Raw genomic sequence first — 22,463 nt, 5'->3', positions numbered from 1 at the left:
GGGAGGGGCTGCTTTTGTTAGCAAAGAGCGATGAAACACGGGATGGATTTTGAAGGTAGCAGGCAATTTCAGTCTATAGGCCACGGGATTGATTTGTGCCTCCACTTCGAAAGGCCCCAGTTTCCTGTCTTGCAGCTTCCTACACTTGCCTGGCATCTGGAGGAAGCGGGTGGACAGCCACACTTGATCTCCTGGCTGGAGGGAGGCCCCCTCTCTTCGATGTTAGTCAGCAATTCGTTTGTACTCTAGTTTGGCCTCGTTTAATTGCTGTTTAAGCACCTGCTGCACGGCCTGTAATTCCTGCAGAAATTCTCCTGCTGCAGGCACCAGCACATTTGATGTACTACTAGGGAATGTCTTAGGATGGAACCCATAATTAGCAAAGAAGGGTGTCTGTCCAGTGCTAGTATGCAAGGAGTTATTATAGGCAAACTCTGCAAAATGCAAATAGGAAACCCAGTCATTTTGTTAATATGAAACATAACAGCGTAAATACCTTTCCAAGACAGCGTTCAGCCTTTCCGTCTGCCCGTCCGTCTGAGGATGATGAGCAGAAGAAAGTTTTAACTCCGTCTGCAACTGCTTCCAAACTGCTGTCCAAAACTTAGCTGTGAACTGGGTTCCTCGATCTGAGACTAAACTGTTTGGCAACCCATGTAAACGGTAAATTTCCTTTATGAACAACTTGGCTGTTTCTTTAGCTTCTAAAGCCCCTGAGCAAGGGAGGAAATGCGCCATTTTTGTGAGAGAATCCACTATGACTAGTATGGCCGTCATTCCTTGGGACTTCGGCAAATCAGTTATAAAATCCATGGATAGATCTTTCCAGGGTTCATTCAGAGTAGGGAGGGGCTCCAGCAATCCGGTAGGCCTTCCCATGTCTGTTTTTGTTCGCATACAGACAGCACAGGATTTTACGTAGTTTTCAATGTCTCTGCGTATTTGAGGCCACCAAAAGTCCCTGGCTACATTCTGTATGGTCTTAAAGATGCCAAAGTGTCCCGCTGTGACGGAGTCATGACATTGACGCAGGATTCTGAGTCTTAGCTCACCCTTCAGCACATATCTGGCGGTGTTACACCACAACAGCCCATCTTTCCAATGGAAGTTTACTTCTGGTCCCTGGCTCTGTTCCATCTCCTGAATGTACTGCTGCGTGCATGGATCCTCCTTTTGTGCCTTTCTGAGCTCCTCTTCCCAAGAAGGTTGACATGATCCCAACACCAGTTTCTCTGGCGGAACCACGTACTGGGGTTGGTTGTCAATCTCACCTCCTTTGTATTGTGGCTGTCTGGACAGGGCATCTGCTCTCTGATTTTTTGCATGGGCATGGTAAGTAATCTTGAAGTTAAACCTGGTGAAAAACTGCGACCAACGTATCTGCCTCTGGTTCAACTTCCGGGCCGTCTGTAGACTCTCCAAGTTCTTGTGGTCTGAACGTACTTCTATCTGATGTTGAGCCCCCTCTAAATATTGCCTCCAATTTTGAAAAGAATCCTTAATGGCTAGTAACTCCTTTTCCCATACTGTATAGTTCCTCTCAGCGTCCTTCAATTTTATTATTTATTTATTTATTTATTATTTTATTACATTTTTAGACCGCCCTATAGCAATAAGCTCCCAGGGCGGTGTACAGCATAATAAAACAGATTAAAATACAAGCGGATGTAAATACAATACAGTACACAATAAAACATAATTAAAAATTTCCAAATTTAAATTCAATTTTAAAATTTTTAAAATGCCTGGGCAAAGAGGTAGGTCTTTCTGGAGAAGTACGCGCAAGGGTGTAGCTCCATTCCTTCCCCATTCCCCTGTAAGAGGACCCCCCCGATGGCAAAGTCTGAAGCATCTGCTTCTACAACAAAAGGGCGGGTAGGGTCAGCGAAGCGCAAGATGGGCTCAGAGGAAAACTTTACCTTCAGCTCCTCGAAGGCTCTTGCAGCGTCCTCTGTCCATTGAAATTTTCTCTTCCCCCTTAAACAGTCAGTGAGAGGGGATGTTAACTTGGAGAAACCTGGAATAAACTTTCTGTAGTAGTTGGCAAATCCCAAAAAACATTGTACATCCTTTTTCGTGGCTGGTTGTCCCCAATCCAGTATACAACTCACTTTTTCTGGATCCATTTCCACTCCTTCAGCTGAGATGCGATACCCAAGGAAGTCCAAAGACTTGAGGTCAAATCCACATTTCTCTAGCTTAGCATACAGATGATTCTCTCTCAGTCTTCTCAACACAGTTTTCACATGCTGATCATGGTCGTCTTGGTTCTTTGAGAACACCAGGATATCATCTAAGTAACAGATTACGTACGTGTCCAAAAGGTCTCTAAACACGCCTGGACTTTCACAAAGTCCGAATGGCATCACCAGATAATCAAACTGACCACAAGAGGTCAAAAACCCTGTTTTCCATTCATCGCCCTCCCTCATTCTGATCAGATTGTATGCCCCCCGTAAGTCCAGTTTCGTGAAGATTTTTGCAGAGCTCAGTCGGTCTAGCAGCTCTGAGATCAGGGGCAGCGGATAGCTGTTAGGGATGGTGATTTGATTCAATGCACGATAATCATTACAAGGCCTGAGCTCCCCCCCTTCTTCTTCACGAACAACAGGGGCGCCCCAGCGGGGGACTGTGAGGGACGTATGAATCCTCTCTTCAGGTTTTTTTCCAGGAATTCCTTCAGGGCCTCTCTCTCTCTCTCTGTGAGAGAGTAAACTCTTCCCGATGGAATGCTGGCTCCTGGCACTAATTTAATTGCACAGTCATAAGGACGGTGGGGGGGTAACGTCTCTGCCTCTTTTTCATCAAATACATCTCTAAATTCTCCATACTTCGAGGGGAGGGTTATCTGCTCGATCTCCTGCACTGCTCCAGCCAATGTGTCGGGTTTTTCTTCTGCCTGACAGTTTTCCTGGCAATACTGAGAAATGAACCACACCACAGCGTCCTTCCACTTTATCTGTGGGTTGTGCTTGACTAACCAGGGCATTCCGAGGATTACATCAAAGGTCGAAAGGTCTGTTACATACAACGAAATGAACTCTTCGTGCCCCGGGATTTGCAGTTTCAATTTCTCTGTTGCTCTCGTTACCCCCCCTCCTTTCAGGGGCCTCCTATCTATGGTCTCCACCAGCAAGGGGGTGTCCAGTTTCCATTGGGAAATTCCATAATGCTTTGCTAGCTCTGCATCAATGAAATTGGTGGTTGCTCCACTATCAATTAACGCAGTGGAATTAAACATTACTCCTTTGGAAGTTGTAATCCGAATTGGCAGTACTAAGACTCCTCTTGAAGGAGGTGTTGCCACCTGAGGCCCTTTGTCCAACGTAGCCCCCAGTCCACAGGCCTGTACATGGACTGGGTTCTCTAGTTTCCCACCGGCTCGGTTTTTCCCCCTTTTAGTCCACAATCTCTAGCCACATGGCCCGGTCTTGAACAATAGAAGCATAAACGTTCTTTACGATGCCTCTCCCTTTCTTCTTCCGACAGCTTCGGCCTGGCCCCTCCCTGTCCCTCAGTCACATTGCCTGATGTTCCTGGGGTCGGAAGGGTCTTACTGCGAGATGCTGAAACCGAATATCTCTGAACCTCCTGTTTCTTTTCCAGGCGGCTTCCTTCCAACCGATGGTCGATCTGTAGGCATCGCCGAATCAGTCCAGGCAAATTATTGGGGGGGGGAGGCTCTAGCCAATTCATCCAGGACTTCAGAGCTCAGTCCACTCCTATACATGAACATCAAGGCTGCATCATTATAACCAGTTTCCTGGGACAAAATTTTAAAAGCGTTGGTGAACTCCGACACCGTTCCTTTCCCTTGCTTCAAGGCCCCCAACCGCCTGGCCACCGTCGCCGCTCTTTGAGGGTCCTGGAACATCTCAGTCATGGCTCGCATAAAGTCTCTATACCTTCCCAGAAGGCCATCCTTTCTGACCAGGTAAGGAGTTACCCACTTGGCAGCTTCTCCTTCCAAGAGACTAATCACGAACGCCACCTTGGCCACATCACTAGGAAACTCTGCGTTTCTGATGTCCAAATACAATTCACACTGAGCCACGAAGGTAGAGAGCTGCTCACTCTGTCCCGCATATTTTGGTGGTAATCCTATAGGGATCTTCACCACAGCTGCCGGAGGGGCTGCTCGCATCTGATCTACTGTGGTTCTCAGGGTCTGATTGTCAGTTTTCAAAGTTCTGACAGCCGCTAACAAGGTTTGAACATCTGCCTGTAAATCCGCCACATTGGTCCTCAGCTGTCTCACTTCTTCCGTCTCAGAAGTGGGATTTGTTCCCCCTGCTCCCTTCTCCATCTTGTCGTGTTCAAGCAGTGGGAGCGTTGAGGGTGAAGTTGGTGGTTCTGTCAATCTGTCGTGTCCAGGGCTGGACTCAGAAATCACACCAGTCGAAAGCAATTCAGTCTTTATTAATGTAATATCCAAACAGAGACTACGTCTCCTCATGAAGCAACACAATACACGTGTCCTGCGACATGCAAGAGAGTTGACAGAACAAGGAATTCCTGCCCGCCCTTTCCTTATTAAGGGGGCTTTTTGGCGCAAATTCTCTCACTCCGCCTTAGGACAATTTCTTCCCCGCCCCTCCTCTCTCTCCCCCTGGCTCGTTCTTCCCTTCTCCGGGTTCGTGGTGATGGGGGAAGTGCTGCCTCCCCCTCCTCCTCTGAAGATTCTGTCTCTGGGATTGGAGAAAGGGGGGGTGAGCGTCATGCCCATCAGGCTGACTTTTCCCTGGCTGATGAGGGAGTGGAATCCCCCCTCCTTCTTGGTCTAACGGCTCTGACTCGGCGGGGGGGTGAGCGTGGGAAATTCCTGAGTAGTGTCTGTAACTTCGTCTGCTGGAGTTTCAAGGCCTCTGCGTTCGCTGGGCAACACTATCTCTGAGAGTTCTCCCTCCCCCTCTTCACCCAGCTCTGAGAAAGTGATCTCCTCCTCATCCTCTGAAGTGCCATGGTCCCAATCCTGCATCCTGACAGCGTCCACCAAAAGGTACAGTCTTTCCATTAACGTTAGTCGGTCCAGAGATAACATAAGGAGCAGTCGAGGGTTAGTAAGGAGATTCCCAAAACCCTTGAGGTACACTACATTGGAGTGCATCCTGAAATTGAAGACGTTGGGGCCCATGAGGGTAGGAAACAGGAAGTTGGTTTAGATGCTAGTGGGAGAAAAACAGGAACAGTAGGATCAGACAAAGTGGGATCAAGTAGGATCAAGTCCCGGGCTATTTCTTGCGCATTCCCATTTGATGTAGTTGGAGTCAACCCTTGTTCTGCAAGTCTGCAAAGGATAGCTGGAAGGTAATTGGGTAATAGGGGTTAGCAGCATTATGAGGTAGATAAGTTTTAGCAGCAAGGAGCAAGAATAACAGTCAGGAATAGCAATTTGGGTAGCAACAGCAAAAAGTAGCAGCAGAAGCAGCAGCAGCAGCACAGAAAAGAAAACTATTTGTCACTCTATTTCATTTTTAATTCTGTTTTTTCAGTGCTAAATACTAAAAATAAGGAGGAGCTCCAAAAAGTCTTAAAAGTTGAAAAGGTTGAATAAAAAAAATGCTTTGGGGAAAAAAATAAGCCTCTCTTTGCAAAGTGCTAAGAGGAAGAAGAACTAAAAACAGTAAAATAATGTCTTCTGTAGAAGAAAGGAGGAAGAAGAACAATAAATGCCTCCGTCCCCCTTGTACACCAGTGGTAAAAACAAACAAGCAAACATTAAGTAAAACATTTTCTTTCTACATAACAGACAAACAAAAACATTAATAAGGTATTTACAGAACCCCAAATTTTGTTGTTCATGACTTTGCTGAAAAGAAATAGCACAGTTAAGAAGATTGCATTATTTTCTGGAAATGAAAAGTTGGCTTTCCCACACAGACCCATTTAGGCACTTTTGTTCTTTAACACCAGAGCGCTGGAGTTATGACCTTCTGTTTTTCCATCCTGTAATTGAATACTAAGTGTGATAAAAGAACAGACTTCTAACCATGTACAAAGTGTGGCGCATGAAAGTTGTTCTAGAATAGTGTAGCACATGAAAGGCACATGAAAAGTTGCTATGAAATTCCCATATCAAGGTGCCAGCCTCTGGCTCACTTGCAGTCCAAGACTAGTTCAATGCAAAAATGTTTTCAATTTGTATGCCCAAATGTTCAAAATACAATCATACTGTTTAGAAACGGGCTGGGAAAAGGAGGGGTAGCTGGTGGAAAGGGGCTCCCCACTTTCTCTCAGTCTTGCATGTGTAATCATTCCCTGATCTCAAACCTCCCCTCAAAGCGGAGGAAGAGGAGGGGTTGCCTTCTCTCTTTTCAGTCAATGTATGGCACTCAAACAATTTTAACCCTTCCAAACCTTTATTACCCCCAAAGTAAAATAAGCAAAAATTACATTTCCTAATCCTGTAACTTATGCTGTGCCTTATATTCTTCTCAGATAATGTTTTTAACACAGTTCTCTGGTCCCTTTTCTCTGGAGAGGCGAAAACTCTCCACCATGCCTCAGCTTTTTAGTGGCATTTACTGTCAATCGATCACTGTCAGTCTCTTTCCACTCCTACTGCCTCAGCTGTATTCTCAAAGTATCTAGGCAAACTGAGTTTGTGAGTCAGACAGAAAACTTTCATTATTTAAACAAGATTTCATTTCAGTGTTAGTGAAAGAATCTATAACATCTTCTGGGTTCTTTTCTTTCAATTCCTTAGACTTAAAACAACAACAACAGCAACAAATCTTTTTCTCTTGGAATGACCAGTCCATAAGACTCCTTCCCAGGATAATGTAACTCTTACTAGTTTCCTCATATCAATCAAAAATAGGAATTCCATTGAGTTTGAGCTATTTTGATTCTAAACTCAAATGCTCTGAGGAGGTGCAGTCCAGACTATTTCTTAAAAAAAAATCCATTCATTCAAAGCTGCTTAAGTTGGTGTTCCTTTACTTTTCTCTCTCTCTTGCAGGGTCCTCCACACACACACACCACAATTCATACAGGTCTTTCACACAGGCAAGGCTCATTCGAGAGGGAACTCACACAGGAAAAGCTGATTTGGGAAGTCCAGTTCTGGTTGTGGGGTCTGTCACGGCACAGCAACATCCACTTAATGCGCAGAGGCAACTGTGAGACGGCAGCACAAGAGCATTTCCCCACAGTTAGAACTGGCTCATAAACTGGTGAAACACAAGGAAATGGGGAGGGAAAACTCATTCAGTCAAGTCAGGGCTCACTCACTCAATTCTGCTAGGAACTCCTCTTAATTTAAAAGGAAGTAAAACACTATCCAGCACTGCAGAAGCAGATTTTTCATAATTACCCTGGCAGTTTCCAACTATTTGTGAAAGAAATGCCTGGGCTATGCACACATGCTATCTCCTTTGAGCTGCAACAGGAATGTCGGGGGCATTCCTCAGGGACAAGGACTAGAATAGGAGACAGAATTGTTGCAAAAATGGAAAATCCTACCACATTTCTTTGCCAGAATTATTAATGCTGTGTATTTTATTTTTACTTCGCTGTTTTGATATGTGTAATGTCATCCTACTGCTTTTAAAAAAATAAATCATTTAAAAGAAAAGAAAAGAAAATTGGCATTAACATTACCCCTTTTTATTGCAGAGAAGCAATTGTGTATGTGAAAAGAGGAGCCAACAGGATAGGCCGTATTTACAAGAAGGCAATTTACAAACAATTCACAGACGAGACATACTCTCAGGAGATCACCAAACCATCTTGGCTGGGTTTTCTGGGTCCTGTGCTGATAGCTGAGGAAAATGATACTTTCATTGTTCATTTAAAGAACTTTGCTTCCCGGCCTTATTCTCTACACCCACATGGAGTCTTCTATAAGAAAGATTCTGAAGGTAGAACAAAGGCCTACTTTTTATTATTTCAGATTTTGTCTCCTCCTCCATTACCCTTAAGAGCCAGTATGATCGTAAGGACAGAACGTTGGAATTTGACTGAGGAGACCTGGGTTCAGGTCTGTGCTCACGTATCTGCAGAGGAACATAATAGAGCCCTGCTGGATCAGACCAAAAGTCCATCTACTTCAGCAGTGAGGAACCTTCTTCAGCACTAGACTAGATGGACCGTGGTCTGTGTTTTTAATTGCTGCCTGTGCCTCTTGGTTTCTATCATTGTTGTCACTTCCACCGCAGCAAGAAGAGACTTTGAGTAAAAGTTATCTCAGAACTGATTAAGTCTCTGTCTGTCATATACATGTACATATGTAGATCCTGGTGAAAAAGAAAGAATAGGACCTGCAACAAAATGTTGCAGTGTGGATTGCTCCTGTTCATTGTTACAGTAAGTCAGTCATGCAAGCCTCCAGAATGTTCCATTCCAGATTCCTTTTGTCCTTGTTTTAATTCACAGACACACCCTCCAGCGATGAGTCAGCATTCTGTGGTCACAGAGCATGTTGAGTCCTTTTTGGGGTGTTTTGGGGTTCCATCACTTAGGGGCTTTTCCCTAAGGATTTTTTGTACTTTTGCAAACTTCGGGGGTTGCCCAGATGTGCTCATATATCTGTCTTGTACATGGAAAGTGTCATTTTGGCTACATAAGTGTAAATGCTCACCTCTGAACTTAGTCTTAAAGCTGGTTGTGTTTTTTTTTTACATTTCTACTTCAGGAGCCCTCTACCCTGATGGAACTGGTGGCAAAAGCAAAGCAGATGATTTTGTTCTACCTGGTACCAATTATACATATACATGGCCAGTCACTTATGAGTTTGCACCTACCTCGACAGATCCTCGGTGTCTGACTTGGATCTACCATTCACATATTGACACACCAAAAGATATCAGCACTGGGGTAATTGGACCATTGCTGGTTTGTAAGAAAGGTATGGAATGTAGAATGCCAACAGTCTTTGTGGTGATGTTTGTGTTGGTGGGTCATAAAATAATGCAGGTCTGCTTAGCAAATTCTGATGCATGTTGATATTTAGCAACAGTAGTTGTATGCATGGCAATTGGGTAGTCTCGTCCATTTCTGGGGAAGGGCCATAGCTTAGTAGTAGAGCATCTGCCTTCTATTCAGAAGATTCCAAGTTCAATCCCCAGCATCTCCAGGTAGAGCTGGAAGAGACTCCCTGCCTGAAACCCTGGAGAGCCACTGCCAGTCAGTGTAGACAATACTGAGCTAGTTGGGCTAATGGTCTGACTCAGTATAAGGCAGCTTCCTATGTTCCTATATTCTAGGAGCAATTCAAAGTGCAGGTTATTACATTTAAAGTTGTAAACAACTTTAGACTAGGATTCCTAAAGGACCATCTCCTCCCATATGAGCCTGCCCATTCATTAACCCTGTCCCATTGATAGTTGAGGTATAGACTGAGTCAGAGGGACTAGGAAAAAGAGCTCTCAGTGGCTACTACCCTGATACTAAGCTTATCTTGATCCCTCTTTCTGCTGCCTCTTTCAGGAAGCTTTTGACCAGCCAACTTAAAAGATTTTTTACTGCACCCCAGAATCCATATTTGTTTCAGCCATTATACCAGTATCCTTTACATTGCAATTTTTAATTAAAGCTACAGCAGATACACACGTGTGCAGTTATTACAAATGATGATGCTGGTTTAAATGTTGTAAACCACATGGAGCTTTTTAAAAAAACAACAGAAGGGGGGAGTATAAATAAAAGCTTTTTTTCATTAATAAGTTTTGTTTTTAGTTCATATAATCATAGAAAAGTAGAGTAGGAAGGGTCCTATAAGGCCACCAAGGCCAACCCCCTGCTCAATGCAGGAATCCAAGTTAAAGCATACAGGTGGGCCCCGCTTATATGGCGGGTTCCGTTCTGGACCCCCACCGTAAAGCGGAAATCGCCGTAAAGTGGAACCCCATTGACGATAATGGGGCGCGTCGCCCCAAAATGACATCAAAATGGCGCGCGATGGGAAAAAAACGCCGTAAAATCGGAACAAGCTCCTTAATGCAGGGACTTTCCCTAATTGAAAGCTGCCACATTAGCGAAGTGCTGTAAAGCAGGGCCCACAATTAGGATACCAGCCAAGCATTAGCATTAGGAAAAAATGGCGTCAATGGAAAGTTTCTTCTTAACGCTAATTGCTGCATGGGGATGGGGCATTTTTTTTACCAAGACAGCAGCTAGGGAGGGGAAGCTCAAATCACCCTTCCCTATGCACTGTGATGCTGATCACAAGCAGAGCGTGTGCCATACACTTTGTATGTAATTAAAAAAAAAACCTGACAAAGTGATTGCTAACGACATCATTAACATAATATGATGTTAGGCCTTTAGTCTGTACACTTAGTTCCTAACTTTGGACTGCTTTCAGGACAGGAATTTTAACACATCTGAAATGGCTCCAAATAAATTAAGGCAAAGGTGTTTTGTTTTGTTTTAAAACAAACCCAACTTTCTTTGTTTGCTTTCTTAGGAACATTAGACGATACTTTAGTGTCAACAACCGATGTTACAAAAAACTTTGCCCTGATGTTCAGCATTATAGACGAAAATCTCAGCTGGTACCTGGATGAGAATATAAACACCTTCTGCTTAGAACCCAGCACTGTCGATAAAGAGGATGAAGATTTTCAGTCCAGCAATAAGATGCATGGTGAGTGGATACTATAGGACAGAACCACAATACTTGTTTTACAACTGTCACTAGATTTGGGTGTGACTTCTCTTTCCTGTGGTTTTGCCACCTTTCCTTATTAATTCAAGAAGCTCGCTAACATAACCTGGTGTTGTGCCAGAATATTAATGCCTTCCCTTTATCCACAGCTTGAAACACAAGCCATGAAGGACTAGGGGCCTTCAGTTTTGAGCTGAACCTGTCACTTGACATGAGTCCCAGAGGTAATTTGCTTAACTCTGCCATTCCAGCATGGCAAGGAGAGGTTAGGCAAGCAATCCATTGTGAAATTCCTTTCAGCAGCAGTTGTCAGCAGCCTTTGGGTTTGTGTGAAACTGCTCCTTGTGGTGAGCCACTGAACTGCATGTTGCAGTATTTATCTGAGCAGTTTAGTATCAGCCCTGGACTGATCCCATCACCCAGGCTGGCTATTGGATCCTCCTGGGCAGGAAGGAGTATAAAGAGCATCCTGTTGCTGTTGAGCCTTTCTTGAGCAACAGGGTCTTCCTGAGCTGTGGTCTCTTCCTGTATCCTTGGGTCCTGACTGCTGGCTTGCTCCTCAGTTCTGTGTCCTGGTTTGGTACTGAGATGGACTCATAGAATTGGAAGGCCTCTCCAAGATCATTTAGTCCAACCCCTGCCAATGCAGTAAAATTCACTATTACAGCATCCCTGATAAGTTGCCATCCAGCTGCTGTTTAAAAAACTTTAATGAAGGAGAGTCTACCACTTCTTTTCAGTGCTGACTTCTGGCTTGCTCCACAGCTCCTGGCTCCTCTCAGACTTCTACCGACAGTGCTTAGAGCACTTAGACCCAGAATCCAATTTGTATCCTTACTGGCCCTTGCCCCAGTTTTTTTAAAACAACTGCTTTGCTCTGCCTTTATTTCTAGCAATGCTCAATGGCATTTGTTGTAAGTTAACTTACTCTTCCTTTAGCATTGCAAAAAGGCACTTCTACTGAGGTTTTGGTAATGCATAAATAAACCAGTTGAGATGTTGGTAATGCACAAAATTGGTGGACAAGACTAAAGATAACAAATAAGGGCTTCAGCATCACCATTCTGAATCAGACCGAAGGGCCCTCAAGCCTAGCACTCTCTCTCCTGAAACTAATCACCATATGCTCATAGGCAGGAGCATAGCCACCCTTGTTATAAGTCCCTACATCATACGCTTTGCACACTGGAACATAAATGATGAACAGGGAGTAACTATATTCCTGGAGCTAATATCAACCATCTTCTTCGACACCAAAAGGAGAAGCAGAGGTGTTTATTTCAATCTGAAAGATGTTGCATAAAGAAACTCCCAATGGGGTAGCTACATTTTTAAACATCAAGTTTAAGTACATAACGTGTATATTTTCAGGATTCATTTTGAAAAGCACACGTTAGCTCTTTTAAAATGAATGTCCTTGTCATTCATATCCTGGTAACTAATGCATTGTCTTCTCTTATATTGCATTATGCATTTATAGCAATTAACGGCTATGTTTTTGGAAACCTCCCTGGACTGGAGATGTGTGCTGGTGAATTGGTGTCCTGGCAATTGTTTGGGATGGGGACCATGATCGATATTCACTCTGCACAGTTCTTTGGCCATACTCTACTTAACAGAGGATACAGAATGGATGTCATCAGCCTCTTTCCTGCCACTTTTATTACAGCAGAAATGATGGCAGAGAATGCTGGGAAGTGGCTTTTGGCTTGTCAAGTAGATCATCACATGCAAGGTACAGATATATTTACATACCATTCAAGAAAGGTCAGTGCACTGAATATTCAGTACTGCAGCCAGACTCAATTTTTTTTGTTTATATAGCACTATCAGGGTACATGGTGCTTTACAACGAACAAAGGTCAGGTCCCTGGCCCAAGGAGCTTAAAATCTAAAATTCAACATTGAGCAGGAGTGGGGAACCTTTGACCCTCCAGATGTTGCTGAACTACAACTCCCATCATCCCCAGAAAGCATGGCCAATGGTTGGGGATGATGGGAGATGTAGTTCAGCAACATCTGGAGTGCCAAAGTTTCTCACATCTGATACAGGGGAAACAACAGAGGAAGGGGAAGGAACTAGAAAAGAGGGATAAACAGGTTAGCAATATGCAGTTATGTCAGTTATATTGTGCATCAGCTTAGTTACTGTAGGAATTACATTAGGGTGTGGGAGCAAGAGGAAAATAACATCCAAAAGCCAAATGTCAGTGAAGGTATCTAAGCAAAGAAATAGAAATGCCACATAGTGAGCCAACATCAAAATGGTTTTGGGAATATTGTATAGGCCATAAGTAAAGCCACACTGAGATAACAGGCTATGTTCCACTCATAACATTGCTACTTCCAATGGCTGGCAAGGGGAGGCAATATAGTCCAATGGCTGGTTGGTTTGTTGAGGAATTTATGGCTGCTTCTACATTTAAAAGTTGTCAAAGTGGCAAACAGTAACTTTAAACACAAGCAAGCAAGCATCTGCAGCAGGTTCCTTAAAAAGCACAATTACAAAAAAAAAGTAATACGAGCAGCCATAAACAACAAATAAAAGCACAAGTTAAATAGCAGATTACACAACCTGCCTCAGTACGCATGTCCTGTTCTGATTCCTGGAAGAGCCCAAGGGGCAAAGTGGCAAGGCAGGTCTGGTTGATGCAGTGCCACAGAGAGCTCTGAATGAGCAACTTGTTGGATAAGGGATACAAGTGAACCGAGGCCTTTTGAGAGCCTCTGCCTGCAGTCCACCTCTCCTAGGCTTCATCCCCTTTTTCAGAATGGTCACATCCCACAGTATACATTTAAAGCACTCTTGTTCCACTTTAACAGTCATGGCTTCCCCCCAAAGAATTCTGGGAACTGTAGTCTGTTAAGGGTGCTGGGACTTGTATCTCTGTGAAGGATAGGCTACGGTTCCCAGGATTATTTGGGGTAAGCCATGACTGTTCAAGTGGTGTAAAAGTGTTTTAAATGTATGGTGTGGATGTGACCCTAGAGTTCTCAAGCCTCGATTCTTATTGCAATGAATGAGTTGCATGAGAGCTGTCCTTGGTGCTGATCACTGCTGGGTAAACCTGCTCCTTTTGTGCTACCCGGTACCTTTTGTTGGAGGTACAACTATGAGTAAGTCAAGGATGGCCAATTGGTGGCTCATGGTCCAGAACTTATGCCCAAAGCTAATTTAAGTGTTTCCATCTTTTGTTCATTCGTTTTTTGTGGAGCATCCACATGGCATCATTGTGAGCCCACCGCAGCAGTTCTCCAGTGTTTTTTTCAGACCTGATTTGTGGCATCTGGGGGATGATAAAACCAACCACAGTACCAGCCTTTCCAGTATAGATAGGCAAAGTACTTTTATGGCTTTTCGAGGTTCTCCTATCTTTAAATTGAACTCTTTATCTTTGCATTCTATTGATCCAGGCTGAGGGTTGTATTCAACTAAGTCCTACTCAGAGCAGACCCACTGAAATTCATCAATCTAAGTTAGTCATGTGTCTTAACTTCAGTGGGTTTACTCTGAGTAGGACTAGCATTGAATATCACCCTGAGAGCTTACTGTTTAATAGCCTCTGACTTTCCACTTCTTTTTGTAATTATATATTACAAAATTTCACTATTCTTAGAAATCATTTTTAATAATTTCTTTAATACTCTTTGAGTGCTAGTGAGCAAATATATTTTTTTTAAAAATAAACTGGAAAAGCATTTTAGTGGTAATTAAAAGATATATTTTAAAAAAATTAACATGGTCTATAGCGTGGAATTCACCTTTTTCAGAGCTACAAGCACTGTTACATCTGAATGTGAGTGTCTGAATGATCCAGTCATTCAGACATTAGCTACCCCAAACAGAAGTTCATTGGAAGGAAGCAAGACCAGCACAATAAATCATGCAGAGATGCCTGCTCAGAATCTTGTTGGATTGTTGCTTCAGTCTCATTGGAGCCTTTAATTATATAATTTATTTGTTTCTTGTGATACACAAGCAGTTAAGAACATAAGAGGAGCCTTGCTGCTTGATCAGGTGAAAGGCCTATTTATTCCAGCATCCTGTTCCCACAGTAGCCAACCAGATGCCCATGGGAAGCCTGCAAGAAAAACCTATGCATCAGTGCTCTCCTCACTTGTGATCGGCAGCAACTGGTGCTGAGAAGCATACTGCCTCCAACAGTGGAGGCAGAGCATAGCCATCATGGCTAGTAGCCTTATCCTCCATGAATTGTCTTTTAAGGCCATCCAAGTCTGTGGCATCACTGCCTCTTGTGGGAGCAAATTTCATAGTGAAACTTTCCTTGAATCTTCCAACATTCTGCTTCATTGGTTGTCCCCAAGTTCTAGTATAATGCAAGAAGGAGTAATTCTTGTCCCTATCCACATCTTCCATGACATGCATAATTTTATACACCTCTATTATGTCCCCCCACTCACCTTTTCTCTAAGCTGAAAAGGCCTCAATGTTGTATCCTTCCATCATAGGGGAGTTGCTCTAACCCTTTGATTGTTTTGGCTGCCCTTCATTGTGGTTGTTCTCTTCTGGCATGCTAATGTGCCCTGTCAACCCAGTTTGGAAATTATAGTAGTTGGTTGTGTGGTGAAACCAGCTCAAATGAATGACTTCTTATGTTTGCTTTTCTGCACTGCAGCTGGTATGACGGGTTTATACAACATCAAGGTCTGTGGTCAAAACATTACTGAGCCTTCACGGAGTGGTCAGGAAAGAAGATACTTTATCGCTGCTGAACGAATTCTTTGGGATTATGGCCCTGGTGGCATTGATAAGTTCACAGGGCAAGCTTTAAATGCTACTGGCAGGTAAGTGTCCTGATACCAGTTTGTTCCATTTTTTTTCTTTTAGCTGAAAATTGAAATTTTCATTAACACAAATTACATGCCACAGATGCAGTTAAGGAGCATTAGTTTTGTCAGTGTGCTTATTATATTTATTTGTCACTTCTGCACATCAAGGGTTTGTCACATTCAGAGTAGACTCAGTGAAATGAATGAGCATGGCTAACTTAGGCCCTTTAAATTCAGTGGATCTACTCTGAGGGGAAATTAGCTGGATACAATCCCATTTTTTTCTCCCAGTGAGCAGCTCAGAGCAGCATACATATGGTTATGTCATAGTATTCTCACAACAACCTTGTGACATTAGAAGTTTTTGGTTCAAATCCAAGTTTAGGGTTTCTCCAGATGAAATATTTATTCAGTATTCATCCTGATTTGCTTGCACAAATCAAGTGGTTAGATTTTGCCTGGTCTTTATTGAGCATTCGCTTTTATTTGCGTGTGGGGCAACTATATGGCAATGAGCATTCATCTTGTATTCATCCTGATTTGCTTCTAGAGTGTTTACATGTCTTCCCATGAGTCATTCCTGCATCCCACACTTTTCAAAACATTTCCTCATTACTTTCCAAACTGAAAAAGGCTGTTTCTTTTTTTTTTAATGGCAGAGCCATTTAATCTGCTTTAATTATGCAAGCCTAGGCTGTGTACGCACTCTTGTTTACTGTGCATCCAGTGCACTCTCACTACACACATCAGCCACAATCCATACATATCCTGTATCAATCCTATCATTTCTTATGAAATACTGTTTTGATGCACTTTCCCCCAAACCACCTTCGATCTGAATTGAGAAAAAGAACAACCTTGGGTGACAGCCCTTTTAACAGCCTCCAAGTAACCAGATATACTCGCCTGTTTTATTTCTCTTAATTGGAGCTAACTGTCCCACCTCCCTTGCTTCTGTAATCCCCCCTCAGATTACAGGCAGACCATGAGGTAACTGTCCAAAAACAACAACAAAATAAATGAGTGAAGTGTGTCCCAGTTTTTCTCTTAGATGTGTCACCAATACCATAAGGATAACAGTAATAATATACCTTGTATTCCCTCAGCATTCAAGAGATCCAGGCAGTTTGATAACTCAAGGGGGGGGAATTATTTTTAGACCCAAACCATTTCATAAACAAACAGGCATAGCTGGCTGATAGGCTTGAATGACACTGTTATAATTGTTGACTTTTCCCTGGACTTTCTCTTTCTCTGTGTGTCTTGCTTAACACTATCCTTTACTAACATCCCAGAACATCTTCTATTCCAATTCCATATCCTTTCCAACCTCCAGCCCTCTAAACTGAAGATAAATCCTGAAAAGACAGAGATGTTGTATCCAGAGTTCCCATGTCCTGGAGGTGGGAAGATGGCCTGTTCTGGATGGGGTTGCCCTTTCCTTGAAGGAGCAGATCTGCAGCCTGGGGGTACTCCTCAATCCAACACTGTCACTGGTGGTTCAGGTGGCCTCAGTGGCTAGGAGTGCCTTTTTCCAGCTCCAGCTGGTTCTCCAGCTTTGGCCCCTTTTAGACTTAGAAGACTTGGCCACAGTGCTCCATGCTCTAGCAACTTCCAGGCTGGATTACTGCAATGCGCTCTACGTGGGCCTACCCTTGAAGATGACTCAAAAACTTTAGCTGGTCCAAAATGCAGCAGCCAGTTTACAGGCATCCTTAGACATAAACTCACTCACTGTCACTGGGCAAGCCACTATTTCACAGCCTCAGCCCCTGAAACTGAAGTATGAGGGCTGACGTATATTAAAAATGTTTTCTGAGATAACTTATACAGATATGTGCACCAGTTGTGCTGTTGTTTTTAACCCTGTATGGAACAACAACGATATAATACTTATATCTCTTTCTTCCAAAGAAGCCCAGGGCAGCAAACTTATCAACAAAATAATTTAACAAGAAAGGAAGAAAGAAAGAAAGAAAGAAAGAAAGAAAGGCATTTTTTAAAAAAGTTTAAAACATTCTAAAATACAGTTTAAAACATTCATTAGTGATCTTTGGGTTGCCAGGAACAGTCCCCTTCAGCCATCAAATAGTGGATTGAGTGATCGGCCTGAATGTAAGAAACCTTTACAAAGCTCAGCGTGTGTGTGTGTCAGTATAAACAACCTGCCTGTAATGGTGGTCACTCCCTGATTCAACACTCCCAATGAGCATATGGAGCCTTGTTAAAGTGAAATGCACCAGTGGGTTACACAAGATCTTGTCTGATCCAAAATGCAGGGTCAACATTTTGCTTTAAACTGAGCATTACAAAGCTGTCATCTGTATTAACTAGCATCAATGCTTTGTCCTCTGACAGCGACTCAGCACCTTTCTTTACCCAAGGGGATGATCGAATTGGAGGGCGGTATTGGAAAGCTCACTACGTGTCTTACACTGATGGAACGTTTACCCAAAGAAAGAAGCAACCTGTTGATGACACTCACCTTGGCATACTTGGTATGGTTTATAATTTCAGATTTTGAGTCTTTTCATGGCATTGATTTCAGTCAAACCACTCTCATAAAGAGAGTTTGTAGGGAGGCACCCTGAGAGCACTTCTCCAACCATGGTGAAACTCTGGCTTAATTCTCACTGAGGCTGTAACCAGGGAGAGGGAAACCAGTGTGACCCTCCAGATGTCACTAGACTACAACTCCCATCATCCCTGACCAGAAGCCATACTGGCTTGGGCTGATGGGATATGGAGTCCAACAACGTCTGGAGGGCCACAGGTTCCCTGTTCCCGATTTATACCATGCTTTTTCTGCCATTCAGAGCACCTTCCCTGTAGTTCTTGGCAATGCAAGGTCTACGTCTTGTGGCATTTTCATTTGGGTGATGCTTAAATAAGGCAGATGGGGTGGGGGTGGGGAATCTGTGTGGACCAAGTGGGAAGTGATGTCTCTTTGAAATCACTTTCAACTCTCCTCAGAACTATTGTCTATCTCTAGCCCAGGCTGAGTGTTCATGTAGCATTGCTGAAGTTAAGCCAATGTGGACCTGAGCAGTGGCTAGATGGGGAAAACACTAAGAGCCTCATGTAATACTCGCTGACTTTTCCTTAAAAAAGAGAGAAGAGAGGATCTGAGAAAGAAATAAGTAATAAATAAATAAACTCTCTGATGGGGCAAGTAGGAAGAGTTTTTTTAAACTCAGCATACCCCCCCCAAAAAAACAATTCATTTGTCTCCCCTCTGTTTTCAAGGCCCAGTTATCAAAGCTGAAGTTGAAGATACAATTTTGGTTACTTTTGCCAATAAAGCTGACAAGAATTACAGCATTATGCCCCATGGTGTAGCTTTCGACAAATCGTCCGAAGGAGCCCCTTACGCAGATGGTAAGGTTATTTATTTATTTAAAACATTTATAGACTACTTAACTTTTTAAATCCCAAAGTGTTATACAAAAGATACATTCCACTGGGCATGCTCAAGGCTTTGGGCACCATAATGGCTCTTTGAACTCCCAGGCCTTTTCCAGCTATGATACTGCTCATCCACTCTCATTCTTATTCCACCCATCCTCCAAGGGACTCAAATGATACACATAAAAGAGAATTCAGAGAGCTACTGGAGATGTGTACCCAAAGCCTTGGGCACACCCAGTCAATTTTTTTGACTTTCCCCCCTTTTGAACAGCAAATCCCCATGTCCTATCTCAAACTGCTTATGAAACTCCGCTCAGTTTCAAAACACATGTCATGTGGCATTTGGCAAAGCGGGGGGGGGGGGGCTGCTAAAACAATTCCAACCCTGAGAGGTCCTGCTGCAGGGGTAAGACTGTGCTGGGACCATCAAGGGGCAAGCTTTTCCAACTGCTTGGCCCCCTCTCCCCTGCTCTTAGTGACATTTTTCTGGGGACTGTCCTTTACCAGGAAGATGAGTGCTTTTGGTGTTTAGCTGTTGTTGCTATTTAGAAATGCTAGGATTTTGTTGGCTTGAATTTTTGTAAATTGTGTTGTTATTTGTATTTTGTATTTGTGTATGTTTGTCTGTAAGCCGCCTTGGGGACCTTTTTGGCCAAAAGGCAGCCTAGAAATAAACCATAACATAACATAGGATAACCTTCCTTTAGGCACATGGAAGTAGTAGTGCAGTATTTTGGATCCAGGTCTAATAGCATTGAAAGGGGGGGTGGATACTTTGAGAGACAGTGACCAAGGTCACATAGTCAGTTTCATGATTGGGTCACCCTGGTAAAAGTCCAACACCCTGCATCCACTCTGCAACACTTGGCTTTGTTTAGTCATAGCCAGGTTTTCGTTTGGGTTTCATGATCGTCATCACAATCTTTTCCATTGTTTTGCCGCTCTGGGCTCCTGCTGGGAGGAAGAGCAGGATGCCAATCCGTCAGTCAGTCAGTCAGTCAGTCAGTCAGTCAGTCAATCAAATAGTTGAGGCCCACTTCAGTGCTTCCAAACCTTTTCCCCCCATGAACCACTTGAATATTGCTGAAGGTCTGGTGGATTTTTCTGCCTGTTGTAGCAATTGCAATGTGCTGTGTCAGATCCTGTATGATTTTTATGTCTTCTTTCATGTCTTCTTTTTTACTGTATTTGTTGTTGTTATGTGCCTCCAAGTCGACTACGACTTATGCCAACCCTATGAATCAGTGACCTCCAAGAGCATCTGTCATGAACTACCCTGTCCAGATCTTGTAAGTTCAGGACTGTGGCTTCCTTTATGGAATCAATCCATCTGTTGTTTGGCCTTCGTCTTTTTCTACTTCCTTCTGTTTTTCCAAGCATTATTATCTTTTCTAATGAATTATGTTTTCTCGTTATGTGCCCAAAGTATGATAACCTCAGTTTCATCATTTTAGCTTCTAGTGATAGTTCTGGTTTAATTTGTTCTAACACCCAATTATTTGTCTTTTTTGCAGTCCATGGTATCCGCAAAGCTCTTCTCCAACACCACATTTCAAATGTTAATTTCATTGTTGTTGCTATATGCCGTCAAGATGATTATGACTTATGGCAACCCTATGAATCAGAGACCTCCAATAGCATCTGTTATAAACCACCCTGTTCAGATCTTGTTAGTTCAGGTCTGTAGCTTCCTTTATGGAATCAATCCATCTTTTGTTTGATCTTCCTCTTTTTCTACTCTTTTCCCTCTTTTTGTCTTCTCATTATGTGTCCAAAGTATGATAACCTCAGTTTCATCATTTTAGCTTCTAGTGATAGCTCTGGTTTAATTTGTTTTGTTCTAACACCCAATTATTTGTCTTTTTCGCAGTCCATGGTATGCACAAAACTCTCCTCCAACACCACATTTCAAATGATTTTTCTCTTATCCACTTTTTTCACTGTCCAGCTTTCACATTCATACATAGAGATAGGGAATACCATGGTCTGAATGATCCTGACTTTAGTGTTCAGTGATACATCTTTGCATTTGTGGACCTTTTCTAGTTCTTTCATAGCTGCTCTCCCCAGTCCTAGCCTTCTTTTAATTTCTCGACTATTGGTTTCATTTTGGTTAATGACTGTGCCAAGGTATTGCTAATCCTTGACCAATTCAATGTCCTCATTGTCAATTGTAAAGTTACATAAATCTTCTGTTGTCATTACTTTAGTCTTTTTGACGTTCAGCTGTAGTCCTGCTTTTGTGCGTTCCTCTTTAATTGTCATCAGCATTTGTTTCAAATCATTACTGGTTTCTGCTAGTAGTATGGTATTGTCTTCATATCTTAAATTATTGATATTTCTCCCTCCAATTTTCGCACCTCCATCTTGGTCCAATCCCGCTTTCCGTATTATATATTCTGCGTATAGATTAAACAAATAGGGTGATAAAATACACCCCTGTCTCACACCTTTCCGACTGGGAATCGGTTTCTCCATATTCTGTCCTTACAGTAGCCTCTTGTGCAGAGTGTAGGTTGCGCATCAGGACAATCAGATGCTGTGGCACCCCCATTTTTTTAAAGCATTCCATAATTTTTCACGATCTACACAATCAAAGGCTTTGCTGTAATCTATAAAGCACAGGGTGATTTTCTTCTGAGATTCCTTCTGAGACGTATGTTTGCGATATGATCTCTGGTACCTCTTCCCTTTCTAAATCCAGCTCGGACATCTGGCACTTCTCCCTCCATATATGGTAAGAGCCTTTGTTGTAGAATCTTGAGCATTACTTTACTTGCTTGGGACATTAAGGCAATAGTTCGGTAATTACTGCATTCCCTGGGATACCCTTTGTTTGGAATTGGGATGTATATTAACACTTCCAGTATGTGGGCCATTATTTTCTTTTCCATATTTCTTGACAAATTTTTGTCAAAATTTGGACAGATTCAGTCTCAGTAGCTTGTAATAACTCTATTGGTATGCCATCTGTTCCTGGTGATGTGTTTCTTCCAAGTATTTTAAGAACAGCTTTCACCTCACATTCTAAAATTTCTGGTTCTTCATTATACAGTTCCTCCATGAATTAATCTGTCATCCTTGCATCTCTTTTATAGAGTTCTTCGGTTCAAATTGTAGGTGTTCTTCACAGACACATCATGGATCACCTGAATAAAGTTCATGGACCACTGATGGTCCATGGATCAGTTTGGGAACCCATGATTTAGTCTGTTTTTTACACTGTGGTAACATGGTGAAGCCACTCACTACCCCAATCTTACCTAGCATTTGAGATCCTCCTAGATGAGCTGCAGTTTCAACGCACATCAATACAAAATATACATTTTACACTCTTTTTCCATGAAAAACCACCCTAAAGTAGTGTACAATTTCTTTTTAAAAAAACAAAACACAGCAGCATGAAGAACAGCCTAAAACTCTAGCAGTAAAATACAGTAAGAAAAAAGATCATTCATAAGGCCTAACACCAAGTAAAGTCACATAGAAAAATTGCTTTCATCCAACCAAAGGTATGTATTTAAGTGTCATTGATTTCCATAGGAAGATTTACTTAAATGATTGTCTTAGTATCCTGTAAGTGTGCTATCACAGTATGTGCTTTAGCATTAGTAACAATTTCATTATGAAGGGTGCTTTTTAACCTCCCATTTAT

At 42.7% G+C, this 22,463-nt stretch overlaps 1 protein-coding gene across 4 annotated transcripts in view; it reads left to right on the top strand.

The window, feature by feature from the left end:
* The window catches only part of HEPHL1 (hephaestin like 1), a 75,072-nt gene that overhangs the window by 5,754 nt on the left and 46,855 nt on the right, over positions 1-22,463 (top strand). The window contains exons 2-10 of one of the 4 annotated variants that reach the window (XM_061628820.1): positions 3,825-3,934; positions 4,922-4,999; positions 7,618-7,862; positions 8,636-8,848; positions 10,409-10,588; positions 12,090-12,344; positions 15,247-15,415; positions 17,759-17,898; positions 18,647-18,778. In XM_061628820.1, the coding sequence (XP_061484804.1) occupies positions 3,882-3,934; positions 4,922-4,999; positions 7,618-7,862; positions 8,636-8,848; positions 10,409-10,588; positions 12,090-12,344; positions 15,247-15,415; positions 17,759-17,898; positions 18,647-18,778 (1,465 nt within the window). In that variant the 5' untranslated portion in view covers positions 3,825-3,881. The remainder of the gene's footprint in view (positions 1-3,824; positions 3,935-4,921; positions 5,000-7,617; positions 7,863-8,635; positions 8,849-10,408; positions 10,589-12,089; positions 12,345-15,246; positions 15,416-17,758; positions 17,899-18,646; positions 18,779-22,463) is intronic. The other 3 variants (XM_061628821.1, XM_061628819.1, XM_061628822.1) reach the window with 3 other exon arrangements.

This window comes from Rhineura floridana, chromosome 5 (assembly GCF_030035675.1).
Source record: "Rhineura floridana isolate rRhiFlo1 chromosome 5, rRhiFlo1.hap2, whole genome shotgun sequence".
Lineage (NCBI taxonomy): Eukaryota > Metazoa > Chordata > Lepidosauria > Squamata > Rhineuridae > Rhineura > Rhineura floridana.
The sequence above is the reverse complement of the archived record's forward strand: the minus strand, read 5'-3'. Positions and strand labels throughout refer to the sequence as shown.